Source organism: Moschus berezovskii, chromosome 18 (assembly GCF_049115385.1).
Source record: "Moschus berezovskii isolate FMDL1 chromosome 18, NW_MosBer_1.0, whole genome shotgun sequence".
NCBI lineage: Eukaryota > Metazoa > Chordata > Mammalia > Artiodactyla > Moschidae > Moschus > Moschus berezovskii.
In genome coordinates this window covers 38,993,615-39,011,070 of record NC_142477.1, presented here as the reverse complement: position 1 = coordinate 39,011,070, position 17,456 = coordinate 38,993,615, and the positions used below count along the sequence as shown (strand labels likewise).

Below are 17,456 nucleotides of genomic sequence, written 5' to 3'. Positions count from 1 at the left end.
TTTCAGAGTCCTAGCATTTTAGGAAGACATATTGAAATATGTATGAACGCAATAATGTCTGGGATGCTTCAAGTGGTGGAGTGAGGCGGAAAGGCGTTCTGATGAAACACAGATTTACAAGATTATGCATAAGCTACTAATGACTAACTCTAACCAATGAGTGCATAGGACTTATTATGCTATGTTCTTTTTTCTTATTCAGATATATAGGTAGATAAAAAATTTCTCATTATAAAACACTTTTTAAAATATCCATTTTTCCCAAAGGCTTGCTTGTAGTTTTGAGGGATATTTGATTTATTTATATAATAATATGTTTAGTGAGACCCACAATCTGATAGAATATCAATAGCTTTATGTAACTCAGCAAAATAATACCTCAGTCCCCTACCATGACCATTGTGAAGCAGTAAATAAATACCAGCCATTTAAAGCAGAAACTATGGTTCTCTAGTAACAGGAATCCTTTCTTTCAGTGTAGCTAAACACTTCTATAAGCTGTTACACTCTGAGGTACTTAAAAAACTGCAATAGATGAATTATATATTGAAATTATATATATATAGTAAAAGCAGTTTGACAAAAATCATAAGAATTATGAAAGCAATCACGCATTCCATGAGTTTTCATAGTTCAGAGTACTCTTGGGGAACTTTTCAGTTCAGTTCAGTTCAGTCGTTCAGTCGTGTCCGACTCTTTGCGACCCCATGAATCATAGCACGCCAGGCCTCCCTGTCCATCACCAACTCCCGGAGTTCACTCAAACTCATGTCCATCGAGTCAGTGATGCCATCCAGCCATCTCATTCTCTGTCGTCCCCTTCTCCTCCCGCCCCCAATCCTTCCCAGCATCAGAGGTACCTCAAAGTAAAATGAAGATTCCCACCAAGATCTGACTACGAGGTAAACTTCTAGTTAGGGTTTCAACTAGATACCCTAGCTGTTAGCACCAGTTTCCAAATGTGCCCTGGAAGATGCAGGTTCCAGACTGTGGCTAAACAGCTCTGCCTTTCCCTTCATCCTGGCCCACAACCTCATTTCTGAATATATAAGACCTGTGAGTCTTGAAGGGCAGGGTCTACCAGCATTCATTAAATCTTCAGGGGTAGCAGTTCCCAAGTTCCATGAAGGGTGTTCAGGATTTGTTTTCAAGCTGTAATGAAGTGTGCTATTATATGCTGTAATATAAACAACTTTCAGCATTTCAGTAAAGTGTGCAATTTCAGCACAAGAAAACACTGGAAATAGCTTTGTCTTATGACCTGAAAATAGTAATAGATAATCTAAGGGGAAACAGAGATAGATCTGTGGAAAGATAAGGGTTTCTGTGTTTATTTTTCTTCCCGAACTCCAAATAATTGCTTTGGCAGCAGGCAGCTCTAAAGCTGCCCCCTTCTGAAGACTCAGAGATGTTTACAGAAGTTAAAAGTTCTAGCAGTACATTTCCATGAGCTCATTAGCAGTTCCCTTAGATTTCACGTACACAAGTGAATAGCCATGCAGTATAAACTCCTGCTTTGAGCTTTCCTTTTAATTACAAACAAAGCAGCAGAAGTCAGATATGTGATTACTGCAATATTAGGGCATCTTTTTAGAATCCTGCTTTGGTCACTATCATTCAAAGCAACTCTAATGCCACTTTTCGCCTGCCTCTTTATGCTAATCAGCCTAGCCCACTCGGCTCCTCCTTCTTCCAGCCTCCCTTAAGAACTGTTCACTTTCAGCTGTCACGGAGGATAACTCAGACCAGGCTTAGAAATCACTTGATTTAACTCAGTAGCACTTTTTCTTTCCTCTGTGTATGTGTTACTCTGCAGTCATCTCTAAATACTCAGGACATTAGATTCACATCAGCAGAAGGAGTCAATAATTGCAAAACTATAATCTGTTAGAAAAAGGGTTACTTTGCAGGATTTTACACTGTAAAGGGGAAGGTTTCAATGTGCTTTGACATAAAAGAAGAATTAATTGTGCTTTTATCCAAATGAATTGGCATCTTCATGTGTAGGAGAAGCTACAAGTTGGTAAATATTTATTTCAAGAATCATGACTAGGAAGCACTTGGAAATGTATTAGAGAAGTAAATGTTTTTCCAGGCAAGGACAGGATCTGCTTGTACCTCTGTAGTTCTGGGTAACGTGTGAACACCGTTCTAGGTGACAGGCCAAGGGAAGGGATACCCTACTGTCCTGGAGCCACAGCCATACTGCCAGTACCATGTCTACCATACAAAGAAAAGGCAGTAGTCACCTATTCAACAGTTTGCACACCTGTAGACTGAAGCTTCCTGAGGAACAGCAACATCAAGGTGAGTCAGTCAAGCTAATGGGTGGTGTGTTTTGTGACCTCCTGTCCATTTGCATTCTTGGAAGGATGGTGGGCTGGGGAAGTATCTGTTGTGAATCTCTGTTGTTAAATACTTTGCAATCTTTCATTTTTAAACTCTGAGAATAGACATAACAGTGATGGCTAAGGGTGAGTTTACTTGCATTCACTGTTGGTTTTTAAAGGGCTACAGAAGACCATAGAAAATGCCGAGTCCTTGGAGTTGTCATTCTGAAACTTACGTGGTTACATTTCTAGCCACTGTCATTTTTCTAGAGTATTCTGGATTTTGTGTAATTCAAAACACCTATCTAGGCAAGGCTGGATCAATTATAGGGAGTATTTTCTACCCACACTGTGCTAAGCCTTGGACAGTATGAAGTCCAGGGACTGAAGCGGGGAGGTAGCGTGACACATTCACACGAATGCTAGCACACAGATGCCTCCTAAGAATGGCTTTATATTAGTCTGGACATTTCCCCTTGTCTGACCACTAATGGTACCCTTTTGGATTGAGAGCCTACTCTTGTCTAAATCTCTGGCTCATTCATTTATGGGTGAAATAAATACATTCTTTCCCTCTTCTGGCTCTGGAACAAATGGAGACAGACAGGGGAAAGTGTCACATTTCACAAGATGGGCACTCATTCAGACTGAACTATCTACCTTGCAGCCATTTTCACCATCAATCTTAAAACTTCAGATCCACTGCTCAACCAGCTGCATCAATTAGCAGCAGAGGGTTGACATGAATAGACAGAATGATCCCTCAGTCCATTCTGTCAGGGACACCAAGGACAGCTGTAGAAAAGGCTGGGTGTCATGGATGACATCACCATCCAGATATTAAGGATTTACCCCAGGCATTTGTAACTTCTCAATACCCTCACAGGCAGACAGATCTGGCTATGAGCTCTTTCTTTTTCTGCAGACACAGTTTTAGATCTCAGCAGCATGGAGTGGGTTTGTCTGAAGGGCTGAAACCTCCCATTTGTACGGTAGCATCTGTGTGCTAGCATTTGTGTGAATGTGTCACACTACCTCCCCGCTTCAGTCCCTGGACTTCATACTGTCCAAGGCTTAGCACAGTGTGGGTAGAAAATACTTCCTATTAAGTGAAAATAAAGACCCTTATGAACCATCATGACTCATACAAATCATTTTGAACTGCCTTAGAATGTAAAGTCTTAGGATGTGCCAGGGTTTAATCATAGCACTGTAAAATGTACTTGCTCCTCTATTAATGGACAATTCTAATTGACTTTAGGTTTTTTTTGCTATTCATTTTGTTTGAAATGTTGAAAGCTACCTTCCACCTCTCACAATTGTTGTTGCAATATTTACTACAGAAATCTTGCTAGGGGGAGCATAAAGGAGATGGTAAAAATCACCTACAAAAATTACCACCTAAACAGAAGCTATTAACATTTTAATATATGTCTTCTAGCCTCTCTTCTGTGCACATGTACAGATTATTCTTTTACTTAATTTTTAAAAGCAAATATAGACTTATTTTGTAGGTAGAGTTTGCAAACTATTTTTTAACACAACAAATGAGTATGAACAAATTCCCATGTCATCATATATTCTTTTACAACCTTATTTTTATCAGTTGCATACTATTCCCTCACACACATATAGTTAAATTCTTTCAGGTAATTCACTACTGCTGGATAGTTCAGTATTTCTAATTTTTCATTATTACAAGAAACACTTGTTTAACATACACTAATGTATAAAGTGTTGCTGAGATGAGATTATTCCCTTGGAAAACATTCTCAGAAGTGGAATTTTGGAGCCAAATGATATGCATGTTTTTAAAGATTTTTTTTGGAGGGGGATAAATGGCCTCTTATTCAGCAGTGTAGAGATATAGTCTCAGTAAAACTAGGTATTATTTTCAAGTTGTTTTTCCAATTTTGTAAGTGGAAAATAGTATCCTACTGTTGTCTTAATTTAAGGCAGACTGTCTTGGTGGTCTCTCCCTTACTGGCCATATCCAGAGCAGCCTGGAAATGTCACTGTGATGACATATTTCCCAAAATATCAACAAGATTAGAAGTCTGGTCTCATTTCTCAGACCAAAGCTTTTGCTTAGAATGGTTTGAAAGCAACCATATTCTTCCACAACTGAGTCTCAAAATATCTGCCCACATAAACCACAATCCATAAAGTTGTGAAGCATGCTAGCTCAATTCAGATTGGCCACTGACTGCTATAAGAACTGTCATCTAGAGATCTGAGTTGACAAGTGACACTGGGCAGAGTTTGCCTTCCAATTATAGTTCTGGAGTTTATAAGCATTTATTCAGTGTAATGGTTCTGACTTTTCCATCAAGCTATATTTGTACCCTGTTCTTAAGCAAAGTTCAGCAAAGGCCCAAGGAAGCAAAGCCACTTGTTTCAGAGTGAGGGCTGGCTCTGGGTTTATTCGCTGAGCTATTCTGAGTGAGTGGCTTTGGCCTATCCCAGCCAGACTAAGATTCCAGCATACAGATTAGAATTAATGGACCTTTAACTCCTCTGCAGCACGAGCAGATTCAACACATATGCACTTTCCAATCCCCCATGCTAGAGGCTAAAGTTCTTTATGTTAAGTCTAAGGTATTTAATGCTTTCCACCTAGTCACTCACAAAATATGCTTTTTTTGGTGACCACATTAATAAAGTCACCTATTCTTCAGCAGTTATCTGGACAATGACTATGCAAAATGCTGTGCCAGATGCTGGGTTAGTACACTGAACTAAGCTAACTAAGTCACGTGCTTTCCTGTCCACATAGACTTTATTTCCACTGTATGGAAACAGGTGCTATACTAGTCCAGAAAAGAAGTCCAGAAAACTACTCTCTGCTGTTGCTACTTCTGTGATAGTTCAGATCCATCTGTCTGTAACATCCATCTGAGACCACATTTGTAGACATTACTTTATATGTCTATAAAGACTCAACACAGTGTTCAGTACACATTACATGTCCTAGAGGGAATAAGTTTTACAATGCTTTGAGGTTCACAGAGTAGCATCACAGACATTATTTAATTATACACGTGTGAATATATATACAAACATGTGTGTATACATGTATGTAATGTGTCTGTATACATGCAGGCATGTATGCCTATGTGTGTGTACACATGTACATATACATTTCATTGTACTGTTTCTCTGGAGAACCTTGACTAATACACTACCTCACCTGATTATTATGAGAATTAAATAAGATAATGTCTGTGAAACTACTTTGTTAACCTCAAAGCATGTACATACATACATACTCAATGTGGACATGCTGTGCTGTGCTTAGTCGCTCAGTCATGTCCAACTCTTTGCGACTCCATGGACTATAGCCCACCAAGCTCCTCTGTCCATGGGGATTCTCCAGGCAAGATTACTAGACTGGGTTGCTGCCCTCCTCCAAAGGATCTTCCCAACCCAGGGATCGAACCCAGGTCTCCCACATTGAAGGCAGATTCTTTACTGTCTCAGCCACTGGAGAAGCACCTCTGTGTGTATATTTGTGTGTTTATTTGTATATGTGTGTGTGTGTTAGTTGCTCAGTTGTGTCCAACTCTGAGACATCATATACTGTAGCCCACAGTGCTCATCTGTCAATGGAATTCTCCAGACCAGAATACTGGAGTGGGTAGCCTTTCCCTTCTCCAGGGGATCTTCCTGACCCAAGGATTCCTGCATTGCAGGTCTCCTGCTTGGCAGGCAGGTTCTTTACTAACTGAGCCATCAAGGAAACCCCATCAATAAATTTGTATATAGATGTGGATATAGATGGGCTTCCTTGGTGACTTAGCTGGTAAAGAATCCGCCTGAAATGCGGAAGACCTGGGTTTGATCCCTAGATTGGGAAGATACCCTGGAGAAGGGAAAAGCTACCCACTCTAGTATTTCGGCCTGGAGAATTCTATGGACTGTATAGTCCATGGGGTTGCAAAGAGCCGGACACGACTGAGCAACTTCCACTTTGTATTTTTGTAGATGTAGATATAGATAGACAGAGGGAGACAGGCTATTTTTAAGGGACTGACTCACACGATTATGGAAGCTGGCAAGTCAAAAATCTGTTGTGTGGGTCAGCAGGTTGGAGACCAATGTGAGGATCCAACCAGTGTTTCAGTTGAAGTCCAAAGGTTGTCTGCTGGCAGAATTCCCTCTTCCTCAGGAGAGGTCAATCTTTTGTTTTAGTCAGGCTTTCAGCTGATGGGATGAGGCCCAACAAAATTATGGAGGGCAATCTACTTTACTCAAAGTTCACTAGTTTAAAAGTAAGTCTCATTCAAACCGGGAATAATGTCTGACCAACTATCTGGCATTGTGGTGCAGCCAAGTAGACACAAAATTAACTACTACAGGAAAGCATCATTATCCTCATTTTTAAAGATGTGGAAACTGAGAATCTTCAAAGTCAAGTGATTTCTCCACGGTCACCCGGTTATTAAAAGCTACATTCAATGTACCGTTTGCTCTGTGTAGCTGTCTTATAAAATCCACAATTCCTAGTGTTACAATACGTAATTTTTTTCATTGGTCCATATTAGAAAACCTCTGCAGATCCAAGAGGCATTGGGATACCTCCTGATTTTCTTTGTATGTTCTGATACCAATTTTTTGACACCAGCAGGGTGTCCTACAATTTAGTTCAAATCTAACACTACTCAAGGTTAGCATAAACATCAAGAGTTAGGGGCTCAGTCTCACAAGACTGCCCCCCTTCAAATACTGGTTACAACTTTCAGGTGTCTCCAAGATACTTACATTTCTGCCTGGCCCACTACACATTCAAGGTTTCTCACAGTCCTCTTAGGCTTTAGAGTGTGCTAGAACAATTCACAGAACTCAGGAGAGCTCTATACTCATGATTGCCATGTTATTATAAAGGATACAAATAAATGGCCAAATGAAGAGATACATAAGGCAAGGTTAGGAAAGTCCAGAGCACAGGAATCTGGACTCTCAAGAGTCTTCTCCAACATCACAGTTCAAAATACAGTGCACAGGAATGGGTGCACCACTCTCCTAGGACATCAGTAAGTTCAACGACCAGGAAACTCCACTGAGCTTGGGGTCTGGAGTTTTTATATAGGATTTCATAATGTGGGCATGGTTGATTACATTATTGATCATTATTAAACTCAGTCTCCAGAAGACCTACATACATTTCCATTTTTCTTTCACCAAAGAGGAACTTCAAAGAGACAGTTTTGTTCTATCTGCAAAGCCTTTAAAGTCACAGACTGGTATTAATAAAAAGAAATATAGACCATTTAAAAATTAGCAGAAAGGGGAAAACTCATATTCTATTCGTTTATCATGTTCAAACTCACGCCCAGGACAGAAATCTTTTCCATAATAAGCCTTCCTAATAGATGGCACATATGTGAGGATTTGGAAAATAAATGTAGTGACTTAAACTTCATTTTTCCCACCTAATACACGTTCAGTTCAGTTCAGTTCAGATCAGTCATTCAGTCGTGTCTGACTCTTTGCAGCCCCATGAATCACAGCATGCTGGATGGCTATTATTTAAAAAAAAAGAAAAAACAGAAAACAATAGTGTGGTTAAGAGGGGAGAAATTAGAACCCTTATGCTCTGTTGGTGGGAAAGTAAAATCATGCATCTGCTGTGGAAAATAGTATGGTAGTTCCTTGAAATTTTAAAATAGAATTATCCTATGAATCAGAAATTCTAGTTCTGGGTATATACGTCAAAGATGTGAAAGCAGGGACTCAAACAGATACTTGCTCACACAATAGCCAAAAGGTATTGGCAGCCCATGTGTTCATCAACACATGAATGGATAAACAAAATACATACAGAGGATTATTCAGTTCAGTTCAGTTCCTCACTTATATCCGACTCTTTGCAACCCCATGGACTGTAGCATGCCAGGCTTTTCTGTCCATCACCGACTCCTGGAGCTTACTCAAATTCATGTCCATCCAGACAGTGATGCCATCCAACCATCTCATCTTCTGTCATCCCCTTCTCCTCGACCTTCAATCTTTCCCAGCATCAGGGTCTTTCCCAATGAGTCAGTTTTTCACATCAGGTGGCCAAAGTATTGGAGTTTCAGCTTCAACATCAGTCCTTCCAATGAATATTCACGACTGATTTCCTTTAGGTTTGACTGGTGTGATCTCCTTGCAGTCGAAGGGACTCTCAAGAGTCTTCTCCAACACCACAGTTCAAAAGCATCAATTCTTTGGTGCTCAGCTTTCTTTATGGTCCAACTCTCACATCCATACGTGACTACTTGAAAAACCATAGCTTTGATTAGACGGACCTTTGTTGGCAAAGTAATGTCTCTGTTTTTTAATAGGCTGTCCAGGTTGGCCATAGCTTTTCTTCCAAGGAGGAAGAATCTTTTAATTTCATGGCCTCAGTCACCATCTGCAGTGATTTTGGAGCCCAAAAAAATAGTCAGCCACTGTTTCCACTGTTTCCCTATCTATTTGCCATGAAGTGATGGGACTGGTTGCCATAATCTTAGAATGTTGAGCTTTAAGCCAACTTTTTCACTCTCCTCTTTTACTTTCATCAAGAAGCTCTTTAGTTCTTCTTCACTTTCTGACATAAGGGTGGTGTCATCTGTGTATCTGACATTATTGATATTTCTCCCAGCAATCTTGATTCCAGCTTGTGATTCTTCCAGCCCAGCGTTCCTCATGATGTATTCTGCATATAAGTTAAATAAGCAGGGTGACAATATATAGCCTTGACGTACTCCTTTTCCTATTTGGAACCAGTCTGTTATTCCATGTCCATTTCTAACTGTTGCTTCCTGACCTGGATATAGGTTTCTCAAGAGGCAGGTCAGATGGTCTGGTATTCCCATTTCTTTAAGAATTTTCCACAGTTTATTGTGATCCACACAGTCAAAGGCTTTGGCTTAGTCGATAAAGCAGAAATAGATGTTTTTATGGAACTCTCTTGCTTTTTTGATGATCCAGCGCATGTTGACAATTTGATCTCTGGTTCCTCTGCCTTTTCTAAAACCAGCTTGAACATCTGGAAGTTCATGGTTCACGTATTGCTGAAGCCTGGCTTGGAGAATTTTAAGCATTACTTTACTAGAGTGTAAGATGAGTGCAATGGTGCAGTAGTTTGAGCATTCTTTGGCATTGCCTTTCTTTGGGATTGGGATGAAAACTGACCTTTTCCAGTCCTGTGGCCACTGCTGAGTTTTCCAAATTTGCTGGCATGTTGAGTTCTGCACTTTCACAGCATCATTTTTTAGGATTTGAAATAGCTCAACTGGAATTCCATCACCTCCCCTAGCTTTGTTCATAATGAGGCTTCCTAAGGCTCATTTGACTTCACATTCCAGGATGTCTGGCTCTAGTCCAGTGATCACAACATCATGATTATCTGGGTCATGAAGATCTTTTTTGTACAGTTTTTCTGTGTTTTCTTGCCACCTCTTAATATCTTCTGCTTCTGTTATGTCCATATTATTTCTGTCCTTTATTGTGCCCATTTTTGCATGAAATGTTCCCTTGGTATCTCTAATTTTCTTGAAGAGATCTCTAGTCTTTCCCATTTTATTGTTTTCCTCTATTTCTTTGCATTGATCACTGAGGAAAGCTTTCTTATCTCTCTTTGCTATTCTTTGGAACTCTGCATTCAAATGGGTATATCTTTCCTTTTCTCCTTTGCCTTTCGCTTCTCTTCTTTTCTCAGCTATTTGTAAGACCTCCTCAGACAACCATTTTGCCTTTTGCAATTCTTTTTTCTTGCGGATGGTCTTAATCACTGCCTCCTGTACAATGTCACAAACCTCTGTTCATAGTTCTTCAGGCACTCTGTCTGTCAGATCTAATCCCTTGAATCTGTCACTTCCACTGTATAATCGTAAGGGATTTGATTTAGGTCATACCTGAGTGATCTAGTGGTTTTTCCTACTTTCTTCAATTTCAGTCTGAATCTGGCAATAAGAAGTTCATGATCTGAGCCACAGTCAGCTTCCAGTCTTGTTTTTGCTGACCGTGTAGAGCTTCTCCATCTTTGGCTGCAAAGAATATAATCAATCTGATTTTGGTATTGACTATCTGGTGATGTCCATGTGTAGTGTCTTCTCTTGTGTTGTTGGATTATTGTGGATTATTATTGCTATTGTGTATTATTATTATTATTGTGTATTATTATATAATGTTGTGGACTATTATTCAGACTGAAAAAGGAAGCAAATTCTGATACTTGCTACAACATAGATGATTCTTGAGGATATTATGCTAAGTGAAATAAGTCAGTCACAAAAAGACAAATACTGTATGATTCCACTAATACGAGATTTGTAGAGTTGTTTAAATTCATAAAGACATAAAGTAGAATAGGAATTGCCAGAGACTTAGGCAGTGGCAGGATGACGGGTTAGTGGGAAGTCACTGAACTGAACTGATCACCATTAAGGACAGTCTCAGCTTTCCAAGGTGAAAGAATTCTGGAGATTGATTGTACAACAATGTGAAAAAAGTAAAACTACTGTACTATATACTTAAAACCAGTTAAGATGGTACATTTTATGGTATGTGTATTTTACCACAATTTTTTAAAAAAACTATGACTTTTCAAAGCCATCCCTAATTACATTTCTGAAGTTAGACTTAAAAAAAAAAGTAAGTAAAAAAAAAAACTCATTTTTATACTTCTAAAACCAAAGATAGGGGGAAATATTCTACTTCCCAAAAGTTATTTCTTTGAAAATATTAATACAGCTAATAAAATCCTAACTAGATTTATCAATAAAAAAGAGACAAAAACATATTTGGAATGATATGGAGTGTCCTTATAGGTCCTTCAGATATTAGAAGGATAATAAGGGAATATTATAAACAACACTGTGCCAAAAAGATGCAGAAAAAAACATAATCAAAATTCAACATCAACTCATGTAAAAATTTTAAATGGATTTGGAATGGAAAGGAACTTCCTCAACCAAATAAAGAACTTTACAAAAACCAACAGCTAACATCCCTTGGACTGCAAGGAGATCTAACCAGTCCATCCTAAAGGAGATCAGTCCTGGGTGTTCATTGGAAGGCCTGATGCTAAAGTTGAAGCTCCAATACTTTGGCCACCTCATGTGACGAGTTGACTCACTGGAAAAGACTTTGATGCTGGGAGGGATTGGGGGCAGGAGGAGAAGGGGACGACAGAGAATGAGATGGCTGGATGGCATCACTGACTCGATGGATATGAGTTTGAGTGAACTCCGGGAGTTGGTGATGGACAGGGAGGCCTGGCATGCTGTGATTCATGGGGTCGCAAAGAGTCGGACACAACTGAGCGACTGAACTGAACTGAACATCATACTTTTAAGAGAAAAGCTGAACACCTTCCTGCTAAGACCAGAAGAAAACAAAGATACCCATTGTAATCCCTTCTACTCAGCATCATACTGAAGGTCCTAGAGAGTGTCCTAAGCTAAAAAGAAAACAAAGGCTTACATATTGGAAAGAAAGAGATAAAACATTTTTTATTCACAGACAAGTGATAGTCCATGTAGAAAAATCCTTGGGAATCTACCTCTACCCACCAAAATACTAGAATAAATGAGTTCACGAGGTCACAGGATAACAGGATAAAAGTCAGTATTTCTATACATTAGCCAAGAATACGGAGAAGGCAATGGCAAGCCACTCCAGTACTCTTGCCTAGAAAATCCCATGGATGGAGGAGCCTGGTAGGCTGCCGTCCGTGGGGTCGCTAAGAGTCGGACACGACTGAGCGACTTCGCTTTCACACATTGGAGAAGGAAATGGCAACCCACTCCAGTGTTCTTGCCTGGAGAATCCCAGGGTCGGGGGAGCCTGGTGGGCTTCCGTCTTTGGGGTCACACAGAGTCGGACACGACTGAAGTGACTTAGCAGCAGCAGCAGCCAAGAATAATTGGCTTGAAAAGGAATCATTGGCTAAACTTTAGTTGTCTGCAGAGAGATTAAATTGTAGATAAAGATTTGTGCCTGTGTGTTTTTTATAAGCTGAGAATGGATAAGACAAATGCCAGTGCCACAGATTATAAGTTTCTGTTTGTTCCACAAGATCAGCTTTGTTATAGGGACCTTCATTCTCAATCTTTGGCATTATGTGCCATTTTTCTTTCTGAAAATTGAGTAAGCTACAATTAATTAGTAAAAGTGATTGTTTTGCTAGTGGGGTGAAGCAAAGTGGGTTTAGAGGGATTTGTGGAAAACAAAGATAAGGAAAGAAAAAGAGAAAACAAATTTTACCAAAAAAAGACCATAATAGATGCAGCAAACTTCTTTCTATAATTGTGAACGTTTCTCACGTTTTAAGGCTGAAGCTCAAGATATGGTTCATTACCTTGCTTACGTGACTCCACTTATATGAGGTACCTAGTGTAGTCAGATCCATAGGATAAGAAAGTAGAACAGTGGTTACCATGGGTTGGTGGGGGCAGTGGAATGGGGACTTTGTGTTTAACAGATATGGAATCTCAATTTGGGGTGCTGAAAAATTTCTTGAGATGTATGGTGGTGATAATAATATATTTTGAAAATACCTAATGCCACTGAACTGTATTTAAAATGACTAAGATGGTAAAATTTATGCTATGTATATTTTCCCACCATAAAAATGTTTTAAAAAAAATGTCACGTAATTATAATATTTCATCTGATCCTTTTATCTTAACTTGTCATAATAGCTCAATGATCATAAAAGCTTAAAGGAAAGAAAATGAATACATGTAAAGGATCGTTCCTAGTTTTTGGGTTTTGGTTTTTTTTTTAAGACTTTTGCAAGTCATATGCATTTGAAAAGTGGGAGGTTTTTCTCCTGTGATCTTTAGCACGATGATCAAATGTTTCTGGGAAGGTTTACAAATTGTTACCTGGCCTTCACTTCTCTCAAACTAGTTCTGATACAGTGCATTGAGACGTTGAGTGCTGAACCATCGCAACCAGCCCAATATCCCTGCTCCATTTCTGTGCCAGAGGGCTCACAAGGCACTTCAGTTCTCACCAGCGGAAGGTGAAGGTGAATGCTGACCTCGGGGAGGGGGTGGGGAGGTGCTTCTGCCAGTTGCCAGGAGGAGAATGGGGTCGGAGACTTCCAGATTTGTGAGTGGGCTGGGTGGCTGGTCTTGTTCTCAGTGGAATAAGATCCATTTATTCCTGTGAAATGGGAAAACTACAAGCCTTTTCTCCTTCTAGCTCAAAGGCTCAGGGCAAAGAGACGTACGTTTAAGGAAGAGTTTGAGAATTGTAAGAAGTAGCAGTGAAGCCTCTCTATCCAGTCTTGGAGTCCATGGGGGAATTTAAAAATATGGTGCTTCTGTACTGAAGAGGAACAGCTTCAGTTTATCTGGATTCAATCTATGCAGTGGCATTTCAGCCATGTTGTGAAGAGTGATTTAATTACTAGTAATATGGTATTTTGTGTCAAAATCACCTATTCAATGTTAGCAGTGCAGAGAACACTAGAGAATTACTTAAAATTAACAGACACCATTTTAAACCTGTACAATAATTATCTTCAACAAGGCATGAAACCCAGACTGTATTTCCATTCCCTCCTCCCTCAGTAAAATGGAGAGACCCACTTCTAACATATGGAAGCATTTTCACACTGCAAGTTATTCTGAGGGGAAAATATGTGATTTATAAATGCTGTCAAATGCAATATGTATTTCCAAATGGCACTGAGTGGACTAGGAACATACCAGGACACATTCTGCATCTTTATTACCGCACGGGCAAAAAAGAAGGAAGGGTGTAGAGGAAAAGCCAACAGCCCTTTCCAGCATTGTCAATCCAGCATTGTCAATCCAATTTGCTGCTGACAAACATATTCACGTCATTGAAGATGACAGGTAACCTGATCACAAAAGCATACTTAGCTTATATTCTCTGTGTAATATTTATAGATAAAATAACACCTTCAAATTATGGAGAAACTGGGTATGTTTTGTCAAAAGTAATGCATTCTTCTGAGTCATTTTTGCCAGTGGCTGAAAATAAAGTATTGACATGGAGGTTTTAAATTGCTAGGCTCACCATGCCATTTGCCTGCCCATATTCTCGAACAAAGCTTTTAAAAGTCAGAATACAAACAGAAAATGGTAAGAGTAAATGAAACATCTTGCATGTTTACAGATGGCAAAACAGAAGTGCAGGAAGATAGATACACATAGTCTGGGATGACAGATCAACCCGTCTCATATAGACTATAGAAGCAGGAGGGCCTCTGCCGCACAGGTACATCACAGCATCAGAAGAAAAACTGTGAAGTAGACATTTAACTAAGCCAAGAGGGAGCCTTCCTTAGAGGAAAAACCATGAGGTTTGGAGTCGGCTCTCATGTATTTTGGGGCTTCCTGGTTGATGCTAGTAGTAAAGAACTTGCCTGCCAATGCAGGGGACATAAGAGACCCAAGTTCAATCCCTGGGCCAGAAAGATTCCCTGGAGGAGGGCATGGCAACCCATTCCAGTAGTCTCGCTTGGAGAAGTCCTTGGACAGAGGAACCTGGTGGGTACAGTGCATAGCGTTGCAAAGAGTCAGACACGACTGAAGTGGCTTAGCACGCACACACACTCCTGTGTTTTAGTCTAAGATTTCTGAGTACTAGCTGTGTGACCTTGTGTACATTTTGTAATTCTGAAACCTTAGTTCTCTCATGATCCAAGGGTCTAATAACTTACCTCTTGAGGATTATATCATGTAGTAAGAGCTGCAGTTTACTGAGCATTTCTAACATGCCAGGTACTGGGCTTTGCATTTTACCTACATTACCTCATTTAATGCTTACAACTTTGTCAAGTCTTACTATCCCTATTTAATTACAGATGAGTAAATTTGGGCTCAGAGGATCAAATGGCCTGCCTTAGCTCACACAGTTAGTTGAGGAGATGGAATTTTAATTCGGTCTGGTTTTTGACAAAGTTTAGGCTTTTAAAACACACTTTCTGCCACCAGTAGTCATTTACTTAGCCACCAAGGATTAATATATTTAAAGATGTTTTATAACAGATGAAGTGTGATGCAAACATACATTTTCACATTACACATATGCATAAAAGAAGCACCATGGGAGATCAGCAAGGTCTAACTTTTAGGTCATGTAAACCTAAATATTTCAAAAGGAAAAAGGTTAAAAAATAGTCATGATATGCATAAGCATGCCATATGGTACTGTTTTAAGAAGTAAGAAAAACAAATAATTCAAAGAGTCATGTTTTGACAGTGAAACAATAGTACAATTTAGTGGAGTATGCTGTGTTCAGTTCAGTTCAGTTCAGTCGCTCAGTCGTGTCTGACTCTTTGCGACCCCATGAAACAGCACGCCAGGCCTCCCTGTCCATCACCAACTCCTGGAGTTCACTCAAACTCATGTCCATCGAGTCTGTGATGCCATCCAGCCATCTCATTCTCTGTCGTCCCCGTCTCCTCCCACCCCCAATTCCTCCTAGCATCAGACTCTTTTCCAGTGAGTAGGCTGTTGAAAACATCTGTTGGAAAACCAGAAGGTCTTCGTGAAACCGTTCAACTCACTGATCATTCCCCAGTATAAAGCACACTGCCCATGAAGACCATGTCTTTTGGGATCTATTACAGAACTCTCAAAAATATAAAACCAGTTTCCTCCATCATCATTGTATTTTGATCAACAGTGATATTGCCAGATGCTCTGTATCAAATGACTTAATGAATGTTCTCTGTTTTTTAAAATCTGTGAACTTCCATATTTATAATGACATTATGCATGCTTGCTCAGTCATGTCCAACTCTTTGTGACCCAATGGACTGTAGCCTGCCAGGCTCCTCTGTCCAGGCGAGAATTCTGGAGTGGTTTGTCATTTCCTTTTCCAAGGGATCTTCCCAACCCAGGGAAGGATCTTGTGTCTCCCGTATCTTCTGCACTGCAGATGGATCCTTTACCAGGGAAGCCCTATAATGACATTAGTGAAGTAAATGATTTTAAGAAATGAGAATTTGCCTTCAATTGAATTGTTTTTGCCACAAATCTCCATATTCTAAAATGCAAATGAAACCAAGTCACTGGCCATAGCCCACTGTCACATATAACTGGATTATAATCAGAATGATTTGGTGTTGAGGTTGGGGTGAGGTGTTTCAGGGCCTTGGTCCTACCTCCAGAAGGGTAGTAAGGTCTCTGTGTGATACAACCTCTGGTTCTTTTTGGTTCTGGCTCACATCAGATACTTTATTTTTATGTCTTAGTTTTTCAAAACAGATCTGTGTCTAGATTTAGACCAACATACAAACCAGGCAAAAGGAGAAGGGCGCAGCAGAGGATGAGATGGTTAGATAGGACCACCAACTCAATGGACATGAGTTTGAACAAACTCCGGGAGATAGTGAAGGACAGGAAAGCCTAGCGTGCTGCAGTTCATGGGGTCGCAAAAAGTCAAACATGACTTAGTGACTGAACAACAGCAACAACACAAACCAGTGGAGAAGAGTCTAAGGTCTTTGGAATTTACAATGAATGGATCTCTTGACGATTAGCAGCATAAGAAGCAGATGAATTCAGAAAGTGGGATGGATTAGACAAAGTTCTTGGTGGTAATGGTTGTTTTCAGTGGGTTGAGAGAGTTTTCTCATCTTCTCCAATGTCCTTTTTAGAATGCTCCATTTTGAAAATGAGTCATTTATCAGCGTGGTATTGATGAGAAAAAGAATAGCTTCCTTTGTTTTATTCTTTTTTCTCAAGTGTGTGCTCACAATGAATCAAAACATGCTAGATTTCTTAGAGTAGGCAGTTTATAACTCCATTTCCAACAAAAATCTAGAATAGTTCAAAAAATTCAGTTGGTTTGAAAAGAGCCAGTATATTCTCCTTTTACTTGATATAATAATATACTCAGATGTTTAGTCATGTCTGACTCTTTGTGATCCCATGGACTATAGCCTGCCAGGCTCCTCTGTTGATGGATTCTCCAGGCAAGAATATTAGAGTAGGTAGCCATTTCATTCTCCAGAGGATCTTCCCCACCCAGGGATTAAACCTGGATTTTCTGCATTGCAGGTGGATTCTTTACCAACTGAGCCACCAGGGAAGCTCCCTTTTACTTCATATACTATATTTAGTACAACATGCTTGCATTCATAGTACACAACTGATTATAACTTAAGC

General features: G+C 39.7%; 1 protein-coding gene across 2 annotated transcripts in view; it reads left to right on the top strand.

Moving 5' to 3' along the window:
• The first annotated feature begins 1,785 nt into the window (after positions 1 to 1,785).
• The window catches only part of RANBP3L (RAN binding protein 3 like), a 57,808-nt gene continuing 42,137 nt past the window's right edge, over positions 1,786 to 17,456 (top strand). For both annotated transcript variants that reach the window (XM_055421731.2, XM_055421732.2), the window contains exon 1: positions 1,786 to 2,307. In XM_055421731.2, the coding sequence (XP_055277706.2) occupies positions 2,217 to 2,307 (91 nt within the window). In that variant the 5' untranslated portion in view covers positions 1,786 to 2,216. The remainder of the gene's footprint in view (positions 2,308 to 17,456) is intronic.